The sequence below is a fragment of the Patagioenas fasciata genome, chromosome 4, assembly GCF_037038585.1.
Source record: "Patagioenas fasciata isolate bPatFas1 chromosome 4, bPatFas1.hap1, whole genome shotgun sequence".
NCBI lineage: Eukaryota > Metazoa > Chordata > Aves > Columbiformes > Columbidae > Patagioenas > Patagioenas fasciata.
The window spans coordinates 12020534-12047191 of NC_092523.1; the positions used below are offsets into that span (position 1 = coordinate 12020534).

At 39.3% G+C, this 26658-nt stretch overlaps 2 protein-coding genes across 3 annotated transcripts in view; one reads left to right on the forward strand and one right to left on the reverse strand.

Annotated features, from left to right (window-relative positions):
* Positions 1-701: 701 nt before the first annotated feature.
* Positions 702-26638, reverse strand: TRMT44 (tRNA methyltransferase 44 homolog). Of its 2 annotated transcripts, none has more exons than XM_071808535.1 (11): positions 26064-26638; positions 23340-23457; positions 22246-22465; positions 20863-20931; positions 17961-18068; positions 16787-16858; positions 14084-14190; positions 13290-13473; positions 12449-12641; positions 10534-10650; positions 702-8087 (listed from the first exon to the last, which is right to left on the reverse strand). In XM_071808535.1, exons 1-11 carry the CDS (start codon positions 26551-26553, stop codon positions 7855-7857), a joined length of 1911 nt encoding a protein of 636 aa, XP_071664636.1. In that variant the 5' UTR covers positions 26554-26638; the 3' UTR covers positions 702-7854. The 2 variants fall into 2 exon arrangements, with proteins under 2 accessions (XP_071664636.1, XP_065692838.2); XM_065836766.2 differs by having other exon boundaries at positions 12263-12641; positions 26064-26632.
* Positions 26341-26658, forward strand: part of ACOX3 (acyl-CoA oxidase 3, pristanoyl) — a 36953-nt gene continuing 36635 nt past the window's right edge. Inside the window, exon 1 of the mRNA XM_065836764.2 lies at positions 26341-26590. The gene's annotated coding sequence lies outside the window, so the exon portion shown is untranslated. The remainder of the gene's footprint in view (positions 26591-26658) is intronic.

Below are 26658 nucleotides of genomic sequence, written 5' to 3' on the forward strand. Positions count from 1 at the left end.
GTTATAAGTAAGTGAAGCATAGGAGTGGTGGGGCTTCCTGTCCAGCTGTGGAGATACCTCTACTCTGTGGTCAAAGCGATGATCAAGGAAAAGATTCCAACCATGATGCACTGAAGTATGGCTCCAGCGACCTGTCTCCAGGTTGGCAGTGACAGATCAGCACTGGAACTTTCTTTAATGACCAGCAAGTGTCATTTATACTGGCTCAAATAATTTTTTATTACTATTAAAGTTAGAATGTCTCTGCCCAGAAGTTGCTCTTTCTCTAGGGTTTTGCTAAATTGCTGTCTGTGGAATTCTCTTCTCCATTTGTCCAGGAGAGGGACAGCTACTACTTGGTTGATTGTTCTTATGGTAGCCAACACCAGAGTCACTCATTTTCTTTCACCCTTGTCATCACATTACTGCTTCCAAATCTCTTTATGACCCCTTCCAAGGCCTTAGCAGAAATACCGCATGGCACAGTATCATCAAAGAAACAAACCATGGTAGTACAAACTGAAGGAACTCCAAATAAATCCAAAGAATAAATATTTTCTGAGGAAAGCATCAATGTTTAAATGGAGTGGTTGAATGACTGAGACACCATGCAAATCAGCTTCGCAAGCTCTGTGTCAAATGGAAATAGATGTTAAATATCTGGTGTCAAAAACCAAGAAAGATGATAAGCTTTTTTATGCAGTAAGTTGAGCTACTAGTAATTACAAGTCTGAGACACATTTTATTAATAATAAGGTAACTTTGTCTGAGCTCAGCCAGCACCTTGCTGATCACCCTTGCTTGCTGAACATCTGTAAGCAAACCAATTCATCTATTATTTTTTCTGAGACAGTTGGAATTCAGTAGTTTGCTACTCGTTTAGTTCTCCACTAGTCTTTTGAGGGTGCGAAGTTCATAAATATCTTCAAACACCTTTTCCTATTGCAGTGGTTATTTTACCCTCAGAAGTTAACTGACCAATTTAAAATAAATACATAAATAAATAAATTCAAAAGGCACTTTACCATAAAGACACTTCTTCACATAAGGACTTCTAGGAGAACACTGATATGTACCACTGTACAGCATTTTTCTGGTTTGTTGTTTTGGCCACTACCAGTACAGAGATTCCAAGAAGCCTCTGAAAGGGAGAAACATCTCCATTTATCAGGAGGTAACAGGACAATTCAGGACCTTCTAACCTACCAGAAGAGAAGAGATGGCAAAAACCGCCCTATTCTCCCATCCACTGCAACACCTATAATTCCACAGGCATTTTTAGAACAGAAAGCAACATTTCAGAATAAGAAAAATAAAACACCACCACACACACACAGAACTAACAAAAACCAAACAAAAAACAAAACAAAACAAAAAATAAAAATCCAGTGCAGCATTACTTAAATACCCAGCTTCTTCATAATAATTTGCATTTCAGATTGCAAAAATATGACTTGAAATAATCTAATCTCTTTCATGTAGTCAAGGCAATTATTAATTTAACATCACTTACTTGTAATATACTTCAGTTACTTTACTTAGGCAATTATATTTATACAGAAGAAAGATCCTGGGGAGAAGTAAAAGCAGGTTACCTTTTCAAGGGAAAGATACAGAAATACCCTGGAAGAACGAGGCAAGAACCAATTGCCTACAAAGTCTAACAAAATGCAATGCAGCTACTAGCCCACCTTCGCCAGCACTGGAGAGTCCAGTGCAGGGCAACAAAGATGATGAAGGGAGTGGAGCATCTCCCTTATGAGGAAAGGCTGAGGGAGCTGGGGCTCTTTAGCTTGGAGGAGACTGCAGAGTGACCTCATTCATGTTTATAAATATATAAAGGGTGAGTGTCACAAGGATGGAGCCAGGCTCTTCTCAGTGACAACCAATGATAGGACAAGGGGTAATGAGTATAAACTGTAACACAGGAGGTTCCACTTAAATTTGAGAAGAAACTTTTTCTCAGTGAGGGTGACAGACACTGGACCAGGCTGCCCAGGGGGGTTGTGGAGTCTCCTTCTCTGCAGACATTCAAAACCCACCTGGACACCTTCCTGTGTAACCTCATCTGGGTGCTCCTGCTCCGGCAGGGGGGATTGGACTGGATGATCTTTTGAGGTCCCTTCCAATCCCTTACATCCTGTGATTCTGTGAAGCAGCCCCAGGACTTGCAGAACCCAGGACATGCAGCTGCTGCTGGAATTCTCTCTCTGCAGCTTTTCCACTTTCCCCACCTGCTGGCCATGCTGGAAAGCAGCACAGCACCCATATATTTTGTAATATGAAAATAACAGATGCGAGTGATTCTGCCCTCACACTGAGGTACTTTTGCAGGCCATTACTGAAGTTTCTTCTGCATTTTTTTACTGTTAGCCTCTATGATGAGGCATCCCAACAAAACAATAAAGAATGGACAAAAATACCTGATAATTAAAGCTTTTCAAGAAACAGAAGACTTCTCTCACTCGAAAGCATTCCATACCTGCTTAGATTCCAAATACAAGAGAGAATATGACTCTTAGGCTAAACCCAATGCAAAGGTTCAATATTCATGTTCATGGCACTATCAGATCAATACTAACAGGTGATGTGTTCACTATGGGATTGAAAGTCCATAAAACAATCTGACAAAACAAACATTAAATAAAATAGAAGATTAAAAAAAAGACCATAATTAGTATGTCTATGTTATTCCACAGTATAACAGAAATAAGGATAGCAATGCCTGTACTAGATGGATTTCCTCATGATGCACCAAAGGCCAGTGAAGACACCGTGTTGCTGCAAAGTAAAAGCATTGCCCCTGGGAAGGCTACGCATTCAAGGAAAGCAAAAAAAAAAAGCATGATGCACTGGCAGAAGACAGGCAACTTGAAAACTCTCTGCTCTCTCAATATTTTGTACATGAGAATAGGGCAAACAATTTTCCCCTTCATCTCTCAGTTCCATGTTCATTCACTACATTAAAACCTACTAACATGAAGCCTCCAATCCACAGCAAAGACTCTAATTTCACAGCTGTTGTATCTCTGTGTACACCACACTCATAATACCAACTAGCAGCAAGGACAGTTTCCTTATTGCTACTATAGCGAAGCAATCACCAAAGTATTCAAAATTCAGGGCAGGCTCTCCGGGAGAAGACTGTTTTGGTTTTGTAGACAGCGTCTGGGCAGCTGTCAGACAAGAAGACTGACTGGCAGCTTGAACGAGGGTGTTTTCACAGTGTGGCAGGTGCTCTCAGCCTCAGCAGCCACCCCCTGCCCCTGGAATGTGCAGAGCACCACATACCTGAGAAGGGCAGGACACACGGCTTTGGGTGAAGCTCGAGGTGTCTCACCAAGAAGCTACTGCAGATGGATCCACTGATCTCTGAACAAAAACTTGCCATAATGCTCCTGCCACAAAGGAATCTGAAGCTACACTCAGCCAGTTAGAGCCATTGAAACCTGTAATAATAAAATTGTAGAGGGAAGACAGGAGCTGGGCTGCAATTGCTGAGCTGATTTCAGCTGGCAGTATTGTAGAAGCACCCCATTAGAAGTAGCTTAACGCAGCACTTATAAGATGGTAAACGAGCACTAAATTATTTACGTATTTCTACCTAATAAATATGAACATTAAGTTATAATACAAATGAACTGCATAAACACAGCAGGTCCAAATAACAGTGTTCACTAAAAATTACTCACAACAGGTGAAGCCCAGACACGAAACCGTTAAAATGCTGCAGCAACCTGCTTCTGCAAGAGGAAATGTGCCAACAGCCCGAAGGAAAATCTCAAGATGCTACTCACAGGTCCAGCATGATATAACAGCAGAAAAAGGTGGTTGTGAAAGGGATTCCTCATGGTAACGTGACAGCATTACACTCTGAGTGAACTCCCAAGCAATCGCAATTTTTGCACGAAAACGTCCTTTCAATTACATAAACAGAAGTTACCAGCAATAACAAAATGCAATGTCTGACTTTCATGGATGCCAAATGTTTAGACACTTTAGTGGACACCTGTCTCAATATTTGTTGTAGCTATCACTTAGTAGGACTGTTAGAGATTTTATTTCTCATCTCTGCTGATTCTGAAACATTTGCCGTAACGATGCCCTAAGCAAAGCTATTGATCGCTCATTCTTGTCTACTTTATATAGCCACAGCCAGACTCCAGCTCACAAAAATCTGACAAGTCCATGGCAGATAAAGAGTTAATTATCATTTAAAACTTTTAATCTGGACAAACAAGCCCCAAAACCACAAAGAAGCTGCCTAATTTTATTATAAGCATACCTATAGGCCTGTATCTGCTGTCAGACAAGCTGGAAGGCTTCCTCTAGGAATTGCTCTAAATCTAGAATAATTTGTAACATAAAATAGTAACAGCAGTATTACAAACAGACAATTCAAATGATACATACACAGAAAATCTTTCTGGATTAAAATGTAGCAGAAAATAGACTGTTCTGAAGCTATATGTAGATATTCCATGAGTGAGAATACTGTCTTGTGATTTTTTACAGTTTTAAGGATCTGGTGAAAAACTAAAATTTAGTCTTTTACAGAAGCTTAAGTAAACACAGTTTAATGTAAACACAGATTTTTCTGTTCTTATTTAATTTAGAATATTTTTATAAAATTAATGAAACTGTAGCTCATCTACAGATGAAAATACAAAATCTCCAGATCTCAGCATTTCTGATCACAATCTGATATCTAAATTCTCTTTATATTCTCACTCTTGTAAGGTATCTATGACAACAAGTGTTTTCCTTTTATAAAATTGGCTTCAAATAAAGCCAAATTAACTAATGGGTAGTGATGCTAATAAACTAAGGAGTAAAATGACAGTGTCACCTGAATGACTGAGACTTTATTCACAATCTGGACAAGAGGACAGAGTGCACTCTCAGTAAGCTTGCAGATGACACTAAATTGGGTGAGAGTGTTGATCTTCTGGAGAGTAGCATGGCCATACAGAGGCAGCTGGACCAGGTGGATCATTGGGCTGAGGCCAATGGTATGAGGTTCAACAAGGTCAAGTGCCAGGTCCTGCACTTGGGTCACAACAACCCCAGGCAGCGCTACAGGCTGGGGGAAGAGTGGCTGGAAAGTGCCTGGCAGAGTGGGATCTGTGGGTGTTGACTGACAGCCGGCTGAACATGAGCCAGCAGTGTGCCCAGGTGGCCAAAAAGGCCAACGGCATCCTGGCTTGTATCAGGAATAATGTGGCCAGCAGGACTAGAGAAGTGATTGTGCCACCGTACTCGGTGCTGGTGAGGCCACACCTCAAATCCTGTGTTCAGTTTTGGGTCCCTCACCATAAGAAAGACATTGAAGTGCTGGAGAGAGTGCAGAGAATGGCGACAAAGCTGGTGAGGGGTCTGGAGCACAAGTGTGATGAGGAGCGGCTGAGGGAACTGGGGCTGTTCAGCCTGGAGAAAAGGAGGCTGAGGGGAGACCTTACCGCTGCCTGCAACTGCCTGAAAGGAGGTTGCAGCACAGAGGGGTTTGGTCTCTTCTGCCAAGTAGCAAGTGATAGGACAAGAGGAAATGGCCCCAAGTTGCACCAGGGGAGTTTTAGGTTGGATATTAGGAAAAATTTCTTCAGTTAAAGGGTTGTCAGGCATTGGAACAGGCCGCCCAGGGAAGCGGTGGAGTCACCATCCCTGGAGGTCTTTAAAAGACATGTAGATGTGGTGCTTAGGGACATGGTTTTCTGCTCGACTTGGCAGTATCAGGTTAACAGTTGGACTCTATGACCTTGAAGATCTTTTCCAACCAAAGCGATGCAATGATTCTATTTTACACCTTCAGCAGTTGCCAGCCTTCTATAATTCTGCATTTAAATGGGAAGGTATTTGGATGCAAAAATGTTCCCTTACCACTTCTCCAAACAACAGGGAAGTTTCTGTAATTACAGGAGATTGCTGGCTGGCTTGCTACCTGCAGTGGTGCCAAAGAGGAAGGGGAAGAACCATCATCCATCTGTGACAGATCTGCACACTGGTGAGTTCAGAAACGAAGTCAATGCAAAGGAGGCAGCGTACCACAGTAATACAGTATGTTATGCTAGTTATCATAACATTGCACAAATAATAAAAAAGGTAGTTTTAAAGCTAATTCACTGGTGTTATTGTGTATTTGTGACTTCAATGAGTCAAGCAGGTATTTCATTCCCCGTTTACTGGAAGAAAAAAAAAGAAAGCAAATCCAAAATACATCCAACCTTCTTCCCGCTTTTTAACGCTGACTGCCTACAATTCCAAGGGTCTCCAAAGGTGAACTCTAACTCAGGAAATAATCTGTTTCAAGCCAAACACACATCCTGCCCGAAGGTGAATCATTAAGAGAAGATACCAGTGACTGGAAAAGAATGGAAAGTCTGGTTTTGCTCTTTGCACCACCTGGAAACAGTTTCCATCTGGAGAGAGCATGAAATTAGTTTTACAGGGGGCTCTTCCTCCCCAAACATATCAATATGTTTACCACAGTTACTAAATATCTTGGGGAACTCTTTTTACCCTGCTTATAGCCAAATAAGGGATAACTGAAGCAATGTCATCACTTGATTACATTCCATGACTTTTCTCAACTCTTGTCGCCTCAATAGGCTAAATATATTTCTGAGATTCTTACAACAGAAAGTACACTATCAACTGCAACTGCATTCCCTTACTGTGCTGCCCTGCTTCATAGGAGCTGCAGTTTACGTGGCTCAGAAATAAAAAATCAGAGCAGGGTTTCCACACTATCAGTACACAAACTAGGCCAGAGCCAACATGATTGCTTGTCTCAGAGCTCGTACAGCAGATATTGAACTTTACAAGTACTTCAGAGCTGACTGATATGAATTATGACACTAGTTCAATGACTATCACTTAGTAATAATTGGTATTTCTGCTAAGTTAAACCTTTAAAGAAAATAATAGTCTACCAAAGAAAATCATAACCTGTTCAAGGTGCCAAGACATTTCTTTGTTAGCCGATAAACAGAAACCCTATCATTCCTATATTATTAAATACATTTTCTACTGCTACTCCTTACCTTAAAGAAGAGGGAAAGGACAGCATGGCCTACAGAGCCCTAAAAACTTACACCTACATGTGAAGACTTTCACAATAATTTCCCAGAAAGTTACTTTTCAAACCAACACTCATTTTGAATCAGTACAAAAAAGGAAGGAAAGGAAGAACAGGTCTGACCAAGAAAGCAAGGGTAATATATAGTATTATTCCACAGCAACATGGAGAGGAAGCTGTTAGGTCAGGAAAGAGTGAAATCTCAGAATCACAGAATGGTGGGGTTGGAAGGGACCTCTGGAGATCATCTAGTCCATCCCATCTGCTAAAGCAGATTCACCAGAGCAGATTGCACAAGAATGTATCCAGGTGGGTTTTGAATATCTCCAGAGAAGGAGACTCCACCACCTCTTTGGGCAGCCTGCTCTGAAATCTCTCAAATTTCTGACTCCCAAGAGCCACTGTGAGTTATAAGAAGTCATATATCCGCCTGGAAAATCAGGAACAAAACAGCTAATTTTCAGGGTTTGAAAATGCTGCATTATGTACATTAGATTTGATCAAGGATCATTAAGAGTGTCCCAGGAAATAAAGTTTTTTAACTTTTCTACTTATACAAATGCATGTTAGACAAGCCATAGCAATATCCAAAAGTATATACATACTTTACTATACCTTTTTCCATGTTAATAAAAATATTAAAGAATTACAGGAGAACTTGTAAACCAACTGGAAAATAAGATGCACAGGAATGAGGAAAAACCCTCCATATTGTACAGATCTTCATGCACCAGGCAGTCCTGAAGTCAATCACAGATCCAGTTATATTTACCAGCTTACAGTTACGTGGCAGCATTTTATTACTGTAAATGTTTTTTCTTTTTAATAATCTGAGACTGTCTTAGCTCCTCGGTCCCATGAGCATAAGGGCAAGATTCAGAAGGCAAAGAACAACCATCAGGATGATGAATGAAAAACCAACAGAGACGTGTTTTAAATGCTTCAGCTGAAAGGCGTCGTTTCACTTCAGGCTTAGTTTTCCTTGATGGTTTCTCTTTTCTCCAGTCACGAATATGAACTCTCCCATTTAGAACTAAGATTTAAAGACAAACAAAAATGCAGCTGTTAACAGACAACCATGGGAAGTGTACTGGAAAAAATGCATGGTGACATTCAGTGAATAAAATATGTTTTCTACAAATGGATCGCTCAGGCAAAACCAATTGTGCCACTTGTACAGAAACAGAAAGAAATGCACAACAGAGCGAGGTAATATAGACACAGTCTAAAGATGAATTGATTGATTTCCCTGTGAGATGTTTTACTGTGATGCTGAATAGCTTGAGGCACCTTTGTATTACCTTTGTAGAGGTTTGTTTGTTTTAAATATAGCAGTTAGGATCATTTAGATTAAAATCCTCTGAATTTAGATTACAAGTCCTGACATGGAAGTTCCAACTTCAAGCACTGTAATCCTTCCCATGTTCAAAACTTTATTATTCCACCTTTAACATGTGGTTATCAGCAAAAAAAATCTATTAAGAGTCTCCTATCACTTTTGATATACAGAAACGTTCTTGCAAAGACAATAGTTCACTGACCCAAAAATATACTGCACCAGAGAGGCGACAAGACTAATACTTTATATGAATCAACAGCGAACTATCATTGGTTAATAAAGATTTGGCACTTTTAATTAATTTGCTATGTTGGGACCATAAACTGCACACACACATTTGTGAACCTCTGCCAGCTCTTTAAATGTGTAAACAAAACAAGAGAAGTAAGAGAGAAAGAAAAAAACGTAGATTAAATACAACAGTGAAAATGAGAAGGGAGGAATCTGCCGTTGGACTTGATGATCTCTGAGGTCTTTTCGAACCCAGTCGAATCTGTGATTCTGTGATTTCTAAGTTGCCATGCTCTATATTCATACACTGCTTCAATCATACCTTCTGTATCACACGCTTCTAGCTTGGCATAGATAACTGATACCATTGTGCATTGTTATAATCAATATTCAAAAGGTAAGAAGCCCAGCGAAAGCTTAATATCACACATTTAGGCCTGGATGAATTTATCCCTCCAGGTTTCCTTGTGATACACAGACAGATCTGAGCTCATTCAAAGCCAGTCCAGAAGTGGGTTCAGCAAAGCTTTAAAATCTTCCTCAATCTTTTCCTAGAAAATCAGTCCTGTATTGGACAAGGTTCTTGATCAAAAGAAACTGGCACACATCAGTTACGCCAAGCCCCTTCCTCTGTGTGTGTGTGTGTGCACATCCATCCATTTTTCATGTCTTTAAAAGAAAAACACTTGAGAAAATGAGCTACAGCCATGTTCTTCTCTGCCCTCTTTGGTGTAAGCAATGTCCTTCCAGACCACCTGCTGGTGCAAGTCCCGTGTTAAGGTGACATGCTACTAAAGGAAAGAACCAAATGGTCTCGACGGTAGCCCCAGGGACTTCCAATCGAATGTAAATTACTGAGAACAAATTGGCTTTAATCCTAATCTTTCTGCACAGGTAAAATGCAGACAGCATCCATGACAAATTCAAATGCACACTCCATCTAACAGGTTGTAAATCTATCCCACCCACCCCTAATGACAAGGAATCAAATTCAGACACAATGAATACAGTGTGACCAGCTCTTTTCAATGGATGGCAGTTCAAAAGGAAATCCTCAGTGGGTGCTAAATTTGTCTAAATTAACCTCTGGCAGCAATTAGGTCGCACAGTCAAGGTGATTTGCCATGGATTGGTTGATCAGTATTTTACAGCTGATGTAAATTCTTGGGACACAAGAAGTTATCACTTCCAAATTTGAAGCAGCCTTGAATACTGCTAACACATGGAAGACCTTGTGTTACTGCAAAGCTAGACCTTACTTTTGCAGAACTCCACACTGTCCAAAAGGAAATAATCCCACAAAACCAAAACCCGAGAAAATAAAACACACCATCACTACATTACAACAGGGACAAAAAGGCAAAACAAAACAAAAACCAGCTATCGACGAACTCTGCCAACCAATTGCTACAGAGGTCTTTCTGCCATGCTACCACAGGCTCTATGAACACAATGAGCCTCACAGTTACCGGATCTTATGGAGAATAGTTTTGTGCTGGTATTTACACTGTGGGGCTTGGTAAAGCCAGAATGTCTCAGTTAAATGCTTTAGTGAGTTTTCTCTGCATTTGAGAGCCTCAAATTCATCAATACTTTATATGAAAAACAAAAATTCTGTAACTCAAACAATAGCATTAATTTAGCCACTTGAACTAAAGGGCTGTCTTCTCAGATCCAGTCGGTCTGGAACAACACCTGATGCCCTACCAATCTCATTCAAAAGGGTTTTACTAATAGTATCTTGGAGCAATGGGTGCATAAAGGATATCCAGCTTTCCACAAACGTATGGAAAGCAATTAAAAAAAAACACCACCATAGTAATTTTGTCAGAGTTCAACTACATAGAGAGGAGATAAAACAGGTCATTCAAGAAAAACAGAACAAAAAAACCCAAAACCCCTTTTTTACCTTCAAATACTTGGTGATTGTTCTTAAGTAGTGTCTGCAGGCCTCCATATTCACTCTTCAGCCTTTTTAAAGTCTCTTTATTTAAGTGTTCTGCTACTTCTTTCAAGGAAAGGCTTTCTGCAATAAATAATGGCATAGCTATTAAAAATGCATATATAAAATCCTATGAAAATTTAGCTTTTCTATAAATTAATGATCATGAACAGAATCTATGAATTATCTACCAGTACCGCAGCAACTTTGTACTCCCAATATCATGCATGATATATATTTTATATGATTACTATCTGTAAAATAGCAGCTTTCATTCTACAGGACTCAAGTCAGAATTTCCACATTAAGACACATTTTCTGTTTTCCCTGCTTTTTTTACAGCAACATATAGTAGCATCTGGTCAAGAACAACCCCAGGTTCCAGTATAAGTTGGGGAATGACCCATCACAGGGGAAAGGGACCTGGGGGTCCTGGTGGACAGCAGGATGACCATGAGCCAGCACTGGGCCCTTGTGGCCAGGAAGACCAATGGCATCCTGGGGTGGATTAGAAGGGGGGTGGTTAGCAGCTCAAGAAAGGTTCTCCTGCCCCTCTACTCTGCCCTGGTGAGACCACATCTGGAATATTGTGTCCAGTCCTGGGCCCCTCAGTTCCAGAAGGACAGAGAACTGCTGGAGAGAGTCCAGCGCAGGGCAACCAAGATGACGGAGTGGAGTATCTCTCTTATGAGGAAAGGCTGAGGGAGCTGGGGCTCTTTAGCTTGGAGAAGGGGAGACTGAGGGCTGACCTCATTCATGTTTATAAACATATAAGGGTGAGTGTCACGAGGATGGAGCCAGGCTCTTCTCGATGACAACCAATTATAGGACAAGGAGTAATGGGTATAAACTGGAACACAGGACGTTCCACTTAAATACGAGAAGAAACTTCTTCCCAGTGAGGGTGACAGACACTGGAACAGGCTGCCCAGGGAGGTTGTGGAGTCTCCTTCTCTGGAGACATTCAAACCCGCCTGGACACCTTCCTGTGTAACCTCATCTGGGTGTTCCTGCTCCAGTGGGGAGATTGGACTGGATGAGCTTTCGAGGTCCCTCCCAATCCCTGAAATTCTGTGGTAATCCTCACTGCAATAAGCACTGTTTTCATGATGTAGTTAGAGAGTACAGGGAATGGCTCAAAGGTTCTCCAGTAACATATGACAAACTATAGTGAGTAAATAACAGAAATGGACAAAGGAATATTGAATGATGGTAGTAGGGAGAGCTGAATTAACAGTGACTTGTATTCTTTCCCTTCCCAAAGCTAAACTAAATATTGCTAATCATGTCATAAACAAATGGCACTTCAAAGCAATTCTTACAGAATTCTTACATAAGTATAGCTAATTATTATGTGACCATTGCAGAAGAAACTTAATATTCTCCCCAAACAGATGCAGTGTTCTGTTTTGAGTTTGTTTTGGTTTACTTTTTCTTTTTAATAAAAATTGATTCTGTCCTAGTATTGAAGTGTAGAGGGAAAAAAACCCACACCAATTTAAAAATATTCTTATACGCCTTATTTGTATCCCAGAGTGCAAGAAAACACCAAGAAAAAAGGCACATTTGATTGCTACTGTACTTGTTTTGGTATTTCCTAAGATCTATTTCACTAAATTTACAAACATGTAAATTCATTGGAAAAGACATCCTTTACCAGCAAAAGCAAAATAATATAAAGGAAAGACAACTTCACCTCCTTGATTCCAGGTATCCGTATTTTCACCATGCCTATTAGAACATGATTTTTGAGGGGCTGCATTTAACAGCAAGTTTGCCACATTGAGAACAACATCATCTACAAAATCCCGAGGGAGAGAAGCACAATTTCTGATTTGTTCTACTTTTTCTCTGGGTTGAAATCCAGGCATCCAAGTTGTACCAGCAGTCTCAGTTGCATTTTCAGGCAGTTCTTTGCAGCCGCCATCCGTGCAATCCTTGTGATTGAATCCAACTCTTCCGTCACACGTGACCACGGCACAGGTCTGACGATTATCAATGAACTGTGTTATCTGCTTGTCAATCAGAGCACAATCTGTAGGTGGATAGGTCCTATTTTTTCCAATAAGGCAAACCTGTTTTAGTAGAAACAGGTAAATCACCACTTACACAGAGTCCCATACTTACACACATCCCCCACTCCTGCATGCAGACTTCTAAATCTACCTACAGGAAATAGCCAGACAAATTCAATGCTCATTAACACCTGGGAGTTTTTTAATTTTAATTTTCAAATATTGGCACCACAGAAGAAATCTAGGAATCAAACCATAATCCATCATGCCATATAAGCAGAGAACAAAAAGATTATTCCTGACCCCCAGATTATTTACAAAATTAAAGCTGGACACCTCTTCCTACTCTGAGAACATTTCATTTTGATTTTTATGGGACATGAAAAATTAGGTACAAATAAGCAACACAGGCAGCTGGAAAAATTAAGGCAAAAAATTAATTTCATAAGTTTTCCATCCTATGGGATGGCATAAGAAATAACCATAAAACCTTCCATTCTTTGTTCAGGATCGTACCTAAGACATTAAAAGCAGATTACCCCAAGAAAACGATGAGTATTTTTATTCTCTCTACAGAGCATATTGTCTCAAGTAATGCAACAGACTACAGTTTCATCTTACAACAACAATAATGAACAAACATCATATGCTTCAGACAGTCAGCAACAACAACAGAAAAGATAAAAGCCCTACACAGTCCAAAATTACCCTTTTTGTTGATGGAATTCTAAGGCAATCTTCTTCCACATGAAAGCCACATACAAATCCCACTTTGGCAACAAAATCGAGATATTCTCTGTACTGAGTTTTCTTGCTTTGTCTTCGGCTGTATTTTCCATGGAAATCAAAGAAGCAGCATGGCAGCACGAAGTAGCAACATGAATAGGAAGACCTACAAAAAGGATAACAAATTGCTGAATGGAAAGTTATTCCAGAGAACACAAAAATCTAACAAATATCCCATCAGATACAAGCAATACTGGAAATTTTTGTTAAGTGACAGAGCTTCACGAAATAATATTTATGTTCCTCTTCCAGTAGATCTATTAGCATAACCAAATATACTGTTTCACAAAATATTTGCTGTAGCAAATTACTGTGCCAACTTGGTTTGCAGGACTAAATCTCTAGATACTAAACTATTGTAAGTGGTTGTGAAGAGCACAACAGTTCAACAAAAGGCAGAACCAACAGAAATTTTATTAAAAAAACAACCAAACAACAGATAAGCATCTAAAGAATAAAAATCAGTTCTGTTTTTTTAACTTCAAAAGCAAAATGCTGTACTGAATTCTATGAGAAAGTAAATATTCCATCTGTGCTTCTCCACAGGAAGAGAAACATTTTGTAAAAATAATCATTTGGCATCAAAAGCAGCAAGTCCTGCAAGGGCAGCAGGTGTGGCTGCAAAAGTGATCGTTTTCACCAACTGCACATAGGTAATTATGCTTTGTTTTGTTTTCCAATTCCTTCCCTCCTGTTGCCCTCCCCCCAACAAATACCTAGCTGCAATTACAGGTATCCATGGTGTTAATTCATCTGAGTGGTTTCCTATGAGCCAATCAGTATCTGGAAAGAGATGACTGTCACCTGGTATGATTGTAGATTCCTAAAAAAACCAAATAATATATCAAGTAAATTTTATTACAGGTTTCTTTATTAACAAATAAAATGCATTTAAAGTGCTAAGTGGCAATATAAAGTCATACAAGCTGACAAATGGAGAACCACAAACACCAATGTTTTCCTCAATCTGCATTTTTGCCAGGTAGTAATTTTTTATAGCTAAAAAAAGTAATTCTTCAACAGCTACCCACAAAATATTCGTCAGACAAAGAGTGACAAAACAATTCTGATTAAGATACCTGGCACGCTAAATATTTGTAAACAAATACCATACATTGGATTATGTCTCTTGCCATTCTCATTCTGTCACATGTATGTCTGGATTCAATTTTTCAGAAAGTCACTTAGTTTGCTATGTTTTATAGTCCTAGGACTCACACAGCAATTAATCAGAATGCAGCTTCACTACTGTCTTCTCTTCTTTCACAGACTCTTCCCAAAGCAAATCCTAGTACCCAAAACACCACTCTTCACATACTATCATTCACGTATAATAAACCTAATCCAGATAACACTTTCCCTCTTGTCTACGTTGCCATTTCATCCCCTTCCAAGTTGTACCAAGAATACCTCATGATACATGCAAAATCAGAAGCAACAATAGGAAATGAAAGGTTACAAAAAGAAGGCTCCTTTGTTGGCCTTTAGAATAGTAATCTCCTCATGAAAATTCAATAGATATGGACCCAGCAGAGTTCAGCACAGAAGTCTTTCCACCACAATATTGACTCACAGAGTAGTTATTAGTCTCAAGAATAATCTATTCTGATAGTCTTAAAAATGTCAAAACAAAAAAATCCAAACAAACAACCACCTAATTGGATTAATTCTCCACACAGGTCAAATTTTAAAAGTTCTAGAGTGCCTTTCATGTTTGTCTTCCTCATACACAGTTTCTTACCTAGATCTAAGTTCAACAAAGAAGGTACTTAGAGACATTGATAATATAGAAGTACATAAACATACTCTTCTCTAAAAACGTGTATGAACCTCAAAATAATTATTAAATAATTATTGGGCAGATTTGAAAAAAAAGTTTCAAATTTGAATCTCCACGGACCTTTAGGAAATGCCCTGAAGATTACGTCCATACTTTACATACAAAATGCCTGTTTTAGGAAGTCAAAAGTCACATTTATGTGCATCATAGTGTCTCTATAGAGGAATTAAAAAACAACACTTTGTAAGGAATTTCAGCAATCTTAGACTACCTCTATTACATCCCAGTTCCCCTCTCCAAAAAGCACTGTAAGTGCAACTCTTTAAGTGCAACCATCCATCCAGTTCTTTATCCACCAAGCAGTTCATCCATCCAATTTAGAGGCAAGGATATTGTGTGGGATAGAGTCAAGAAATCTGAGAAGCTGTGAACAGCCAGACCTTACTATGAAATTAATGTACAAAATTCAAAGATTTCCACAATACTGAAACTTGGGCAGGAAAAGGAATATATAACATGAAGGAAAAGAGAAGGTTCTATTTGGTATGATCAGAAGGGACTCAATATGTAGGAATATATAACAGGAATGAAGGAGCACTACAGTTTCATGTTTTGGATTGTTTCTTGAAACCTTTCAGTAAGATCTGGTTGCAGACTGCAGCAAAGGAATCTGGCAGTTTTGGCAATCTGCACCCAAAATGGCAGAGTGGCAAAGAGAAGGCTGCACAAGACTGTGAAAGCTCAGTCTCCCATCTGTGAAAACTGCTGCTCTTTTGTTGATTTAATGCTAAGTTGTTAGCACTCAAAGATATGTCAAATTAACATTTCAAAAAAACTACTAGAGAATAACTACAGACAGAAAATTATTTTAATATACTGGAAGCTGACAACTTTTGAGAAAACAGTGAGAAATTTTAGGAGTCTAGAGAATAAGAGACCAGCAACACCTCATCTCCAAAGGGCAACTGTTCATCAGTTCCACACTTTAATGAGTATCAGACCAAGAACAGCTGGAGTTAGAGTGAATGTTCCTGTGCTCAAATTGTTCCTGTTCTCATAAAAATACTAACGTGGAACTTGAAATATAATCCCTCTTTCAGGCTCATTTTCCTGCTAGTTTTTTTAAAGGCTATTATTGCAGTTACTTACCACAAGGTCAATACGGCTGAGGATTGGCTACTTTGAAGTTCAAAAATTTTGTCCCCATAATAGCACATAGCACTAGAAGGTGAGAATCACTTTCAAGAATAAACTACTCTGAATCTGGATACTAATAACATCTTTTTGAGGTATGGTGGTACAAACAATGCTACTGAATATTGATGTTCCAGTAAAATCAAAGATTGTTTTATAGCGTGTATGTCTGTACATGCAGTAGGACATCACGCTAGTCTTCTCAGCTAAAAAGTAAGCAACTTCCAAATACTCAAATACAGCATTTTTGTCTAATGATCCACTTTACAACTTACTTTATGGTCTCACAGGACATATGGGTGGCATCACAGCAAACCCACAGATCACTTTAGACAACTGTCTACAAACCCATATGTTGGATTACATTTGCATCAACACAACCAGAAGCAATAAACAAATGAATAAAGTTACAAATCTGTAAGACTGACATACATTTGCATAATACCTCTAAATGAGTTTCTGGTCCATACATGTCCCATATTTTTCTTCTCCTCACATCAATTCCTCTACCTGAATGCTGAAATATTTGAACAACAAGAAGTATCATTTTTAAGTATTACTTTTAGTAGAACTTGCCAAACAGACTCAATAAACATACATTTTAACACTGATTATTTCATTCATACTAAAATTTAGACACAGAATAAAACACAGCATCATTTTAGGCAGGAGCTGAGTACTTCTAATCCCCTCTGTCTCTTCTAAATAAGAAAGGACTGGGAAACATTAGCACACAACTGGTTTGAAACTTTACCTGGGCACACCTATCAAGACTGCTCTTGAAAATCTGGGTGTCTACAAAGGTAAAAGTAGAGTATTGTTTTCTGTTTGTCTGCTTTTAAAATATTAAAACCTTTTGTAAGGTATTACTGTAGTACCCACATGGCTCAGAGAAGAGTGCCAGTCTAAGCAGCCCTTGCTGGGAAAACCACCTTTCAACAACTGAAGTCAGTTAGGTTGCTGAAGTCCAAACACGGTTCTACCTGCATGAACTTGAATTCACTGCGGTTTTGGTTTGGGGTTTTTTGGTTGTTGTTTGTTTGTTTTGTTGTGGTTGGTTTGTTTTTCCCTCCAATCTCACTGACCATTCTTCTTCTTGTTTCAGAAACTATGCCTCAAAAAAATGAATTTTGCTGTTGCCACATTTTCACACCCAAAAGCACAGTATGTTGTTAACCATTGCACAGGTAACAAATCCCAAGATCATTTTTAAATATATAGAAAAACAGTACAGCACAAGTAGAATTCAACTTTGATAAAATTAACTTCATTAAAAATATCTGGTGAGAGAGAATCTTTGTGTTAAGATTCCCCATTCCTTTTTTCTTTGTCTACAGCATAACTAAATCACACCTTTACTTTTTCTTTTCTTAGTTTTTAGTCTCAGAAAAATAGCCTTGAATGGAAATGAATTGCACTAATAAAAACAGATAGATAAGTGAAAGGTTTCTAAAGCTCTGCTAGGACTTTTTTTCCTGGAACTAGAGTGACAAAATCATATATTAGCAACATGAATTAACTGAATTTTGGCTATTTGTGTGCCAGATAAAAGGAAAGCATAACAGGAATACTGACTATCACTATTTTTTAATTGTTATTTAAAAAACCACTCTACTTACCCCCTCATTGTTTAGAATATGAACCAGTAGACCATTTCCACATCCAAGATCTACAAATGACTGTTTCTTGGTCAATCCTTTTTCCTTTCTCTCTTCTTCCCAAAGAATCTAAGACAAGAAAATAAAATATTTTAGACTTCTGCTCTCAAGTTTCCCTTCAAGAAAGCAGCAAAGGTTATTGGAAATAAAAGGAGAAAGCTGGGAGAATGCAGATGTGACAGAAGAGAAAATAACTTGAAAAACAAAAACAAAAACCTCAAATCACTAAAACTGGCACTAATTAGGCTGCAAAATACCAATCATTTTCTAAGTGCTAAACACATGCTACACTCCATTCTGAGTCACTGGAAGTTGAAATTAGTCAAGGCTATACAGCCCTGGGCCAGGGTCAGCATAAATGTAAAAAAAGCTGCCAAAACAAATGGTGCAAGAGATAAAGCAAGGGAAGTAGCAAGCAAACTTCAACAGTGTCTCTGCAAGTCACACCACAGAAGTATTTATAGCTACTCTATTAAAGAAAGAATTTGGGGCAGAGCTGGAAAAAAAAAAAAAAAAGGCACCAAAACATTTTTTGTAATCATTTGGCTATATATTGGTACATTTAACATCACTTTCTATCAAACAAAGCGTAACTTATCTAGCAAGTCAGACGCTCCAAATTCTACATCGGTTAAAGAGACCCCAAAGCTTTTAATCCAATTCTAGTCCCTACTCTGTACATAATTACTTTTACATAGTTACATAATTCATAATTAGTTAACAATTAGAAGTTTGCCTGCAGGGCATGGATTAGTCTCTTTCTACTACTGTCAAACACTTTTTTTTCCTTCAATGAGAAGCTACAGAGCATGCATTCATCAATTCTGCACCCTGGTTTTTGCTATAACTAACCAAAATCACCAAGAGTACTTAATCACAAAAATTACTATTTGTAACATTGCTGCTTGATAATTTGCCAGTTTTGCCAGAGGGAAAGATGCTGTAGATAATCCATGAGATTATCTGCCTGCGCTTACGTTTTTAAATGTACAGATCATTGCAATTTTGCATTCCAGGCTGTGCCCCAGTAATCCCTAACCACCTCCTACACAGATCACACCCTCCTGCCAAATTTCTCATGATGCAAACTGAATAGCTGCTTCTTTGGGCATGTGCCTGGACTGTACGTGACCTTAATATGCCTGCAGAGTAAAACCAGGTCAGATGTAGATGCCATAAATCCATAAATTTAACACTGGACTTACCTTCTCTTAACCACCCATTTAACGTGCTTGTAAATAATGAGTTATTATATACCATCATACAGATACCTGAATTTCTTTTGCAAGAAGGCTAGGGTATTAATACCATACTTTAAGATTTCATTTATAGAAGCCAATTATTAGATTACTTTAACAACTATTTGAAAATTACTGCTACGTCTGCTAAAACATTATCACTGTAAACTAACACTAATAAAAATGCTTTGCAAGTTTTTATGCACAAGAGCATCATTACAGAATTCTCCTGTAGCTACAACTATTATAAATCCTAACATATAGGAACTAATTATCATGGTGGTAAAAATGGTAAGTCAATGACATGGCTCTTTGCACAAGCCAGTATTATAGAATAGTTCAGCTGGAAGGGACCTACAATGATCCAAGTATCTGACCACTTCATCTTGACCATTTCTCTTGTGCATAAAGTTCTGTCACATCAATGTGACAAAATTTGCAGAGTGGTCTAAGTCAGTCAAGCTTCCTCAGACAGCTTTAAAAATCTTCATAGGAAAATAAACTGAGGTTCTACATTTAAACAGCCGATTATCAAAATAAATTAGTCCTCAACAAGATCTGTAAATGAGCTAACTTATCTACAAATACTGAGTTAGAGAAGAGATAAGAGGTATCTACATTATACTTCAAGGTAGCAATGCTCTTTCCATACTCCGGATAGCAGCCAAAAACATTTACGTGCCTATACAGTGACAAATTTTGATACTGTTTAAAAACTTAAAGTTTGTAGTGACTGTAGGTGGCAGAATTTTCCCAGACTCTTCAATAGGTAGGTGCCTTAGAAAACCATACCATGCATTTAACTGCATTCCTAGCTTATAAAATCAGCCTTATTGCATTTGAATATGGGATCTGAGCTGAACTTTTATCAGGGAAAGGCAAAGCAGTGAAAAGTCTTTAGCATAAAATTAACAAGTGGTAAAAATACGTATAAAGCAATTGCTTCTGATCTCCAAATCGTTCTGTCTAACCACCATTTGTCTGCTAAATCAGTGCTTTTTGTTTTATCACTTAAAAAATAAATACATCCTGTCTGTGTTTGTCATGAACTTTCTGTGACACAGGACTGCAAATCTTTATCATATCTTCACAAAGAAGTTTTAGTATTTCTCCAAACTTAATTTTCATTGTTATTGTGCTGATTTTTGTGGTATAGGGCAGTATTAAAAAAAAAAAAAAACAAAAAAAAACAAAAAACAAACAACTCAACTGATTTCCCTTTACTTAGTCACACTATTTTTTTTTTCAATTCTGTTATAAGTTATAGCAGAAGGTAGGAATTTTATTACTTGCAAATCCCTGAAATGCTGTTGAGAGTAACAACAGTGAACATCAGAATACAACATAACTTTAATACAGACACGAATTCCACTTTAAGTTATGCTTGAAAATATTGCAATAAGAACTTTGTGTCTCTGCTTAAATGACAACAAAAAAAATATAATATCCCACCCCCCCAAATACCTACACCCTTTCTCCTACTTCCTTTCTTTTGCCTTGTATGCCTGTAATAACTTCAGGTCATTCTATTTTAAAGAATGCAACACCTATGAAATTAAAATACTGATTCCTATTATTATGAAAAAGAACCTTACAGAATATTACTAAGCAAAGCAGTCCCTTACCAGCAAGTAAGTGGCAATGGCAACATCTTCATAAACAAATTTCTCAGGATCTGTCACTTCGGGCCATACCTTCAGGAGAAAACATATAATTACTGTATGCACCATCTAAAATCACTTAAAGAAGTGTCAGTTTGATCTGGATACTCACTGACTTCAATAGGTTTCTGCACTTCATGAATTTGAATTTTAACCTCATTAAAGTTATACACAAAGAAGGTAAATAAAGACTGCTTGACTTTGTGAGTCACACAGAAGAATGATGGTGTAAAGAATGTTTGCTGTCATCCAGTCAATAAAGTTTTCAAGGACATTATGGCTCCATATGTGCAGCTCACAACAAATAAACCAATGCATCTGTTCTGGAACAGTGCATACATACTTCTACTTAACTCCTTCAGAGAAAAATACTTATATTATTCCTGTTACGTGCAACATTGATAACATGAGCATTTGTAAATCTTTTTCACAACAGGCATAGAATTATCCTGGCAGAAGAGAACACGAAGACTCAAAATCTGAAGTATGAAGACAGCAGGTGGGATTATTATCCCTATTTTGTAAATGAGGAATTGAAACAAAGATTAAAATGCTCCACGCTATACTAATTCTATGGCAGAGCTGAAGAATAAACTACTACCTCACCCACAAGTCCAATTTTCCTCTCACATATATATTTCTATTAGTACAGAAATATCAACAGTAAAACCTTTACTATTTTCACAACATGTTTTACAGAAGCATTTACCAATATTTTTGCTTGAAGACAACGTGTATAAGGATATAGGTATTACTTTCATACAGCACTTAAGATGATCATTGTCATTTTTCAGGATCCTCAGGACAAAAAAGTATTACAGCATTGCTCCTCTAACTCAAACACGTTTGCATCCAAACTTAAGAAGAGTAATAGGAAATTTAACCTACGTGCAAACTGGTGCTATTTCCAGACTCTCAGATTTTGGAGAACGAGGTGCTTTATTTATGTCTTCTAGTGTGAATGACTGACCTACTGCTTGCTTCTTATCTCATGAGAAACATTCTGGAAAATACCTAACTCCACTAGATACTTAGTGTGAATTTCACTCCAAATCTGGCTTTTCCAGTTCAGTTCTTATAAACACTAAATTGGTTCCACCCCTCTGCCAAAAAAAACACCGAAAAAAACCCAAAACTAAAAACAAACCCAAAACAAACAAACAAAAACACACACAAAACCAACAAACAAACAAAAAAACACCACCAAAAAAATGTACATTTAAATTAAATTGCTTCCTTTAGTACAAAAAGAATTTAGTGGAAGAAGTTTCACTAAAACAAACAAACAAACAAAAAAAAAATAGGAAAGCACATTGCTACGGCATTTGCATTTACTGCCAAACTTACCTTTACCATCTCTTTGTATTTTTCTTTAAGGTCTTGATAAACTTTGCTGTATTTTGCTATTGAAATGAGTGAGAGTGTACTTTTAAATTCACTGGGCTTTTGCTCTACAGACCATTTTGCTAGTTTGGACAAAAGTTCGTTTCCAAGCCATTCTAGTTTGGGGTATGCAATTCCATCTGAAAACCAGTCTTCTGGAAATGCAGCTACAATAGATATACACCTTTAAAAATAAAATAAAAACTTACTATGAATACAGTGTATTTTATTATCTCAGCTACCTCATAAAAAGAGTTAAGAATGATTAAGTGGAAAAACAAAACAAAACAAAACAAACAACCAGAGGTGTAAAAGTAGACCAGGGAATAAGGAAATAAATAATACACAAAACCAAAAGGAAAACAAAATAGTGAAGTTACTGAATAATTGAATAGTCTCCTCTGAAAGACAGCTCATTACCTGCCAATTCAAACATGGAACATGAGAGTCCATGCTACACTTAACACAATGACTGAGGAGACACGTGATGAACAACATGATTTAGCAATATATCCAAAGACTAACTAGTAAAAGTGAATTTGTGAAGTTCATGAAAACAAGAAGAAAGTTTAGGAGAAAAATACATCAGTTGGTACATTTAATTATTCCATCATCTCTGCCTTTATTTAGATTTCATTACGGCTATGCCCTCAGATGCTCAGGACCAAGCTGCAATGGTCTACAGTTCAATGACTAGAAGCCCAGCAGTTCCAAACAGCAGCTCCAATTTCACCCTCAACCTTACTAACTCCCACAGAACCTGACCCCTCTCACAGGCATAGATCATTCCTCCTGATCAGAATATACATATTCTTCTAGACTACACACATGTACAGTCAATGCACACATTAAAAACTGAAGCAGATTTGTTTTGTGTTTATTTGGGTATTGCTGATGTTTCATTTTTAACTGAATACTGTGCACTAAGATCACACCTCTACTGCCATTTACCAATCAAGCACCAAATTATGGAAACCAATTCACATAGATGCCAACAATAAAACACACTGCAATCCCTACAGTAATTCAAGGTTTGCTTCCTCTCTCCCAGCACTTACCATTCTTCATCTTTTATGTGTGTAAGTTGAATTTGATAAATATTGCACTTTTTAACCTGGTATTTTCCTTCACTGTTTTCCTCCAAAGGCAGAAAGGTCACAGTTCCATTGTAAACATCTGAAAGATATGTAAATAGTAATATATTAGTCCATGGTGCTAACCATCCTGGTTAGCACTGCAATAAACTTTTGGTTCCTTACTACTTTTAAGCGCAAACTAGTGAGACAAGATCTAGGACAATGCAGGAAGAACTGCGATGCTAAGAAAAGGTCAATTTCTCAGTGTGCCTGACATCTGAAACTACTGAATTGTTTGAATTCTCAAAATTTCACCTTCTGTTGCATGACGTTAAACAAAATACCTAAGGCTCATCAGTAAAACTATTCACGTTCTTTAAACGTAAACATTGGAATAAAGTAAAAGCCAGACAGTGAGATTTTTCTAGCACAAAACTGCTGCTTTGCCCTTCTCCCCAGTAAAACTGGAATCCTGGGAAGCACATTTCAAATTAATGGAGACTTACATATCACCCTGGTATTACATAAAGAGGCAATGTAATACTAAAAAATAATCAATAGTATTATCAGTATCTATCAGTTCTGCTGTGTTATTACAATTACGTATAGCTACACTTCCATTTTAGCGACATGCAGCTTTCCCAGTTAGAGCTCCTGGCCTAAACACGGGGGAAAAACACAACATTATCTGTCTCTAAATTAACCTCTCATAACTCCAAAAGGAGGTTACCTGAGAAAACCTGGTTTTAGGTGAAGTCATTCCTATCATGTTAAGATATTAAGCTATGTTCAGTAACCATGCTACTGATTTCAATGGTATTTATCACTTGTGGAACAAAATGTTTAAGTCCAGCGACAGACTCCAAAAACCAGAGATTTTGGAAGAGCTGAGATGGGCTGACAAACGGCTGGCCACCCCTTTGAGTGCCTCTACCATAGCTCAAGAAGATATCCTGCAACTTTTGTCACATTTCATTCTCTAGTATCAACCATGCATGTACCACAATTAACTCCTACACATGTAAAAACAGAGAGAGGGGGAAGAGTGTGTTCTTTTGAAATAAGTTACAAATAAAAAGGAGACTGCAGCAAAATATGAATGGCACGATATAAACCAGTACTGACATGCCACTGTTTTTTTGATCTTAATATTTAGTCTCTATATCCTTTTGAAAAAGTGACTCTAAAAGCATTTACTATACTCCATATGGCATCACAGAATCACAGAATGTCAGGGTTCAGAAGGGACCTCGAAAGATCATCTAGTCCAATCCCCCTGCCAGAGCAGGAACACCTACATGAGGCTACACAGGAAGGTGTCCAGGCGGGTTTGAATGTCTCCAGAGAAGGAGACTCCACAATCTCTCTGGACAGTCTGTTCCAGGGCTCCAGCACCCCCAAAGTAATGAAGTTTCTCCTCATATTCAGATGGAACCTTCTACACTTCAGTCTCTACCCATTGCCCCTCATCCTATCCACTGAAAGGAGTCTGGTCCCATCCTGACACCCACCCTTGAGATATTTATAAGCATAAATAAGAACCCCTCTCAGCCTTCTCTTCTACAGGCTGAACAGACCCAGCTCTCTCAGTCCCTCCTCCTAACAACCATTGGCCACAAAAGCATCCTAAGTCAGCTGTTCCTCTAAAGGGCTATAGGTCTTTTTGAATTATAAATTTAATTGCATCTGGAATTGTGATTCTTGTCAAAAATTATCCAAAATTTATCTTAAAAATGTGTCAACGTCCAACCTATAAGTTTCCTTGCTTTAATAGGATTTACTGCAGCAAATTACCATCATATAATGTAAGTACCTACAAAACATTAAAACCAAAAAACACCAAATTTAATTTTTAAGCAATACCGACCTATATGAAAGCTGATGCAAACGGGTCAACTTGGCCAGGCAGGTGTCACAGCTGCCTACTATTTCCACAAACTCTGCACTTTCAAATGCTACCGCCACTTCTCCCATCATTGAGGGTGACAGACACTGGACCAGGCTGCCCAGGGGGGTTGTGGAGTCTTCTTCTCTAGAGACATTCAAACCCGCCTGGACACCCTCCTGTGTAACCTCATCTGGGTGTACCTGTTCCAGCAGGGGACTGGACTAGATGATCTTCTGAGATCCCTTTCAACCCCTAACATTCTGTGATTCTGTGATTAGGTTTGCACCACAGCAGCACTTCTGTGTGGGCAGCTTAGTCAGGACAGGAACCTGCACGATGACAGTGCTTCTTGCCTTTACTTTTTAAGGAAAACAAAAAGACAAGGCATTTTCTACACCTTTTTCACAGGAGCGGGCTGTCCAGCCTCCCCAAGTGTTTTTCCCATCCTGGCAGTACCTTATAAGTAACATTTAGCTCTTCCCCTACTACACCTTCCTAAGGTTGAAGCTGGGGTTGTTTAAGCCAAAGTCCTACATGTGTTTGACCTCTGTATTTTCTATTTCAACTGCTGACACTTCCTAGCACAACAAAAAAAAGATAAAAACAAAACATAATAAAATATAAGCACACTGTAAGGAAAAAAAAATCCACCTGCACTCCCACAAGACGGGAAAGAAAGTGGCATTTATCTCGTTCACGGGACAACCTCGGATGGCACAGGTCTGCAACAGACCCGCAGGGTCCCGGCGCCCCCGTCCAGGAGGGGGCCCGGGGCGCAGCATCCCATCCGCTCTCCCCGCCCCAGGGCTCCCGCTCACCTTGCACCGCCAGCTCCTTGGTCGGCGGGGCGGGCGGGCCGAGCGGCCGCCCCCGGGGCAGCAGCGTCCTCAGCACAGCGCGGAGCTCGCAGTGGCGACCCGGGCCGCCCCACGGCGTGAGGGGTGGCGGCAGCTGCCCCTGCCCCGCCGGCAGCTGCCCGCGCACCTCCCTCCACAGCCGGCCAAGCTCCGCAGGCCCGCCGGGCGCCGCCCGCCCCTCCTGCCCCCCGCCGCTCCCGCCTCCCCAGCCGGCGACGAGAGGGGGAAACGCTTCTCCGCCCTCCCCGAGCAGCACCGTCCCCTCCGCCTCGACGGCGGCGCCGCACAGCCGCCTGTTGGCCACCTGCGGCTTCTCCAGCCAGACGCGCACGGCCGCCCAGAAGCCGTGGGGCAGCGCGGCGGCGCCGCCATCCCACACGGCTGCCGTGCCCACCAGCCCCATTGCCACCTTCCCACCGCCGGACGAGGCGGGGCGCGTCGCAGACTGCATTCGTCAGTTCCTGAGGCGGGGACGGCGGCGGCCGAAGGTACGTACGCCGTCCCTTCGCCCCAGGGCGGAGGTGTCCGGTTCACGGCGCAGCGTCAGCGGGCGGGA

Bases quoted from the DNA above. Each gene is read 5' to 3' on its own strand.
- TRMT44 (XM_065836766.2), bottom strand. From the start codon at position 26,553: ATGCAGTCTGCGACGCGCCCCGCCTCGTCCGGCGGTGGGAAGGTGGCA. The intron at 16,859-17,960 runs GTAAGTAGAGTG...CAAATATTTCAG, and splicing joins ATATTCTAAACAATGAGGGG to CATTCAGGTAGAGGAATTGA. The intron at 14,191-16,786 runs GTATTATGCAAA...TGGTTTTTTTAG, and splicing joins GACCAGAAACTCATTTAGAG to GAATCTACAATCATACCAGG.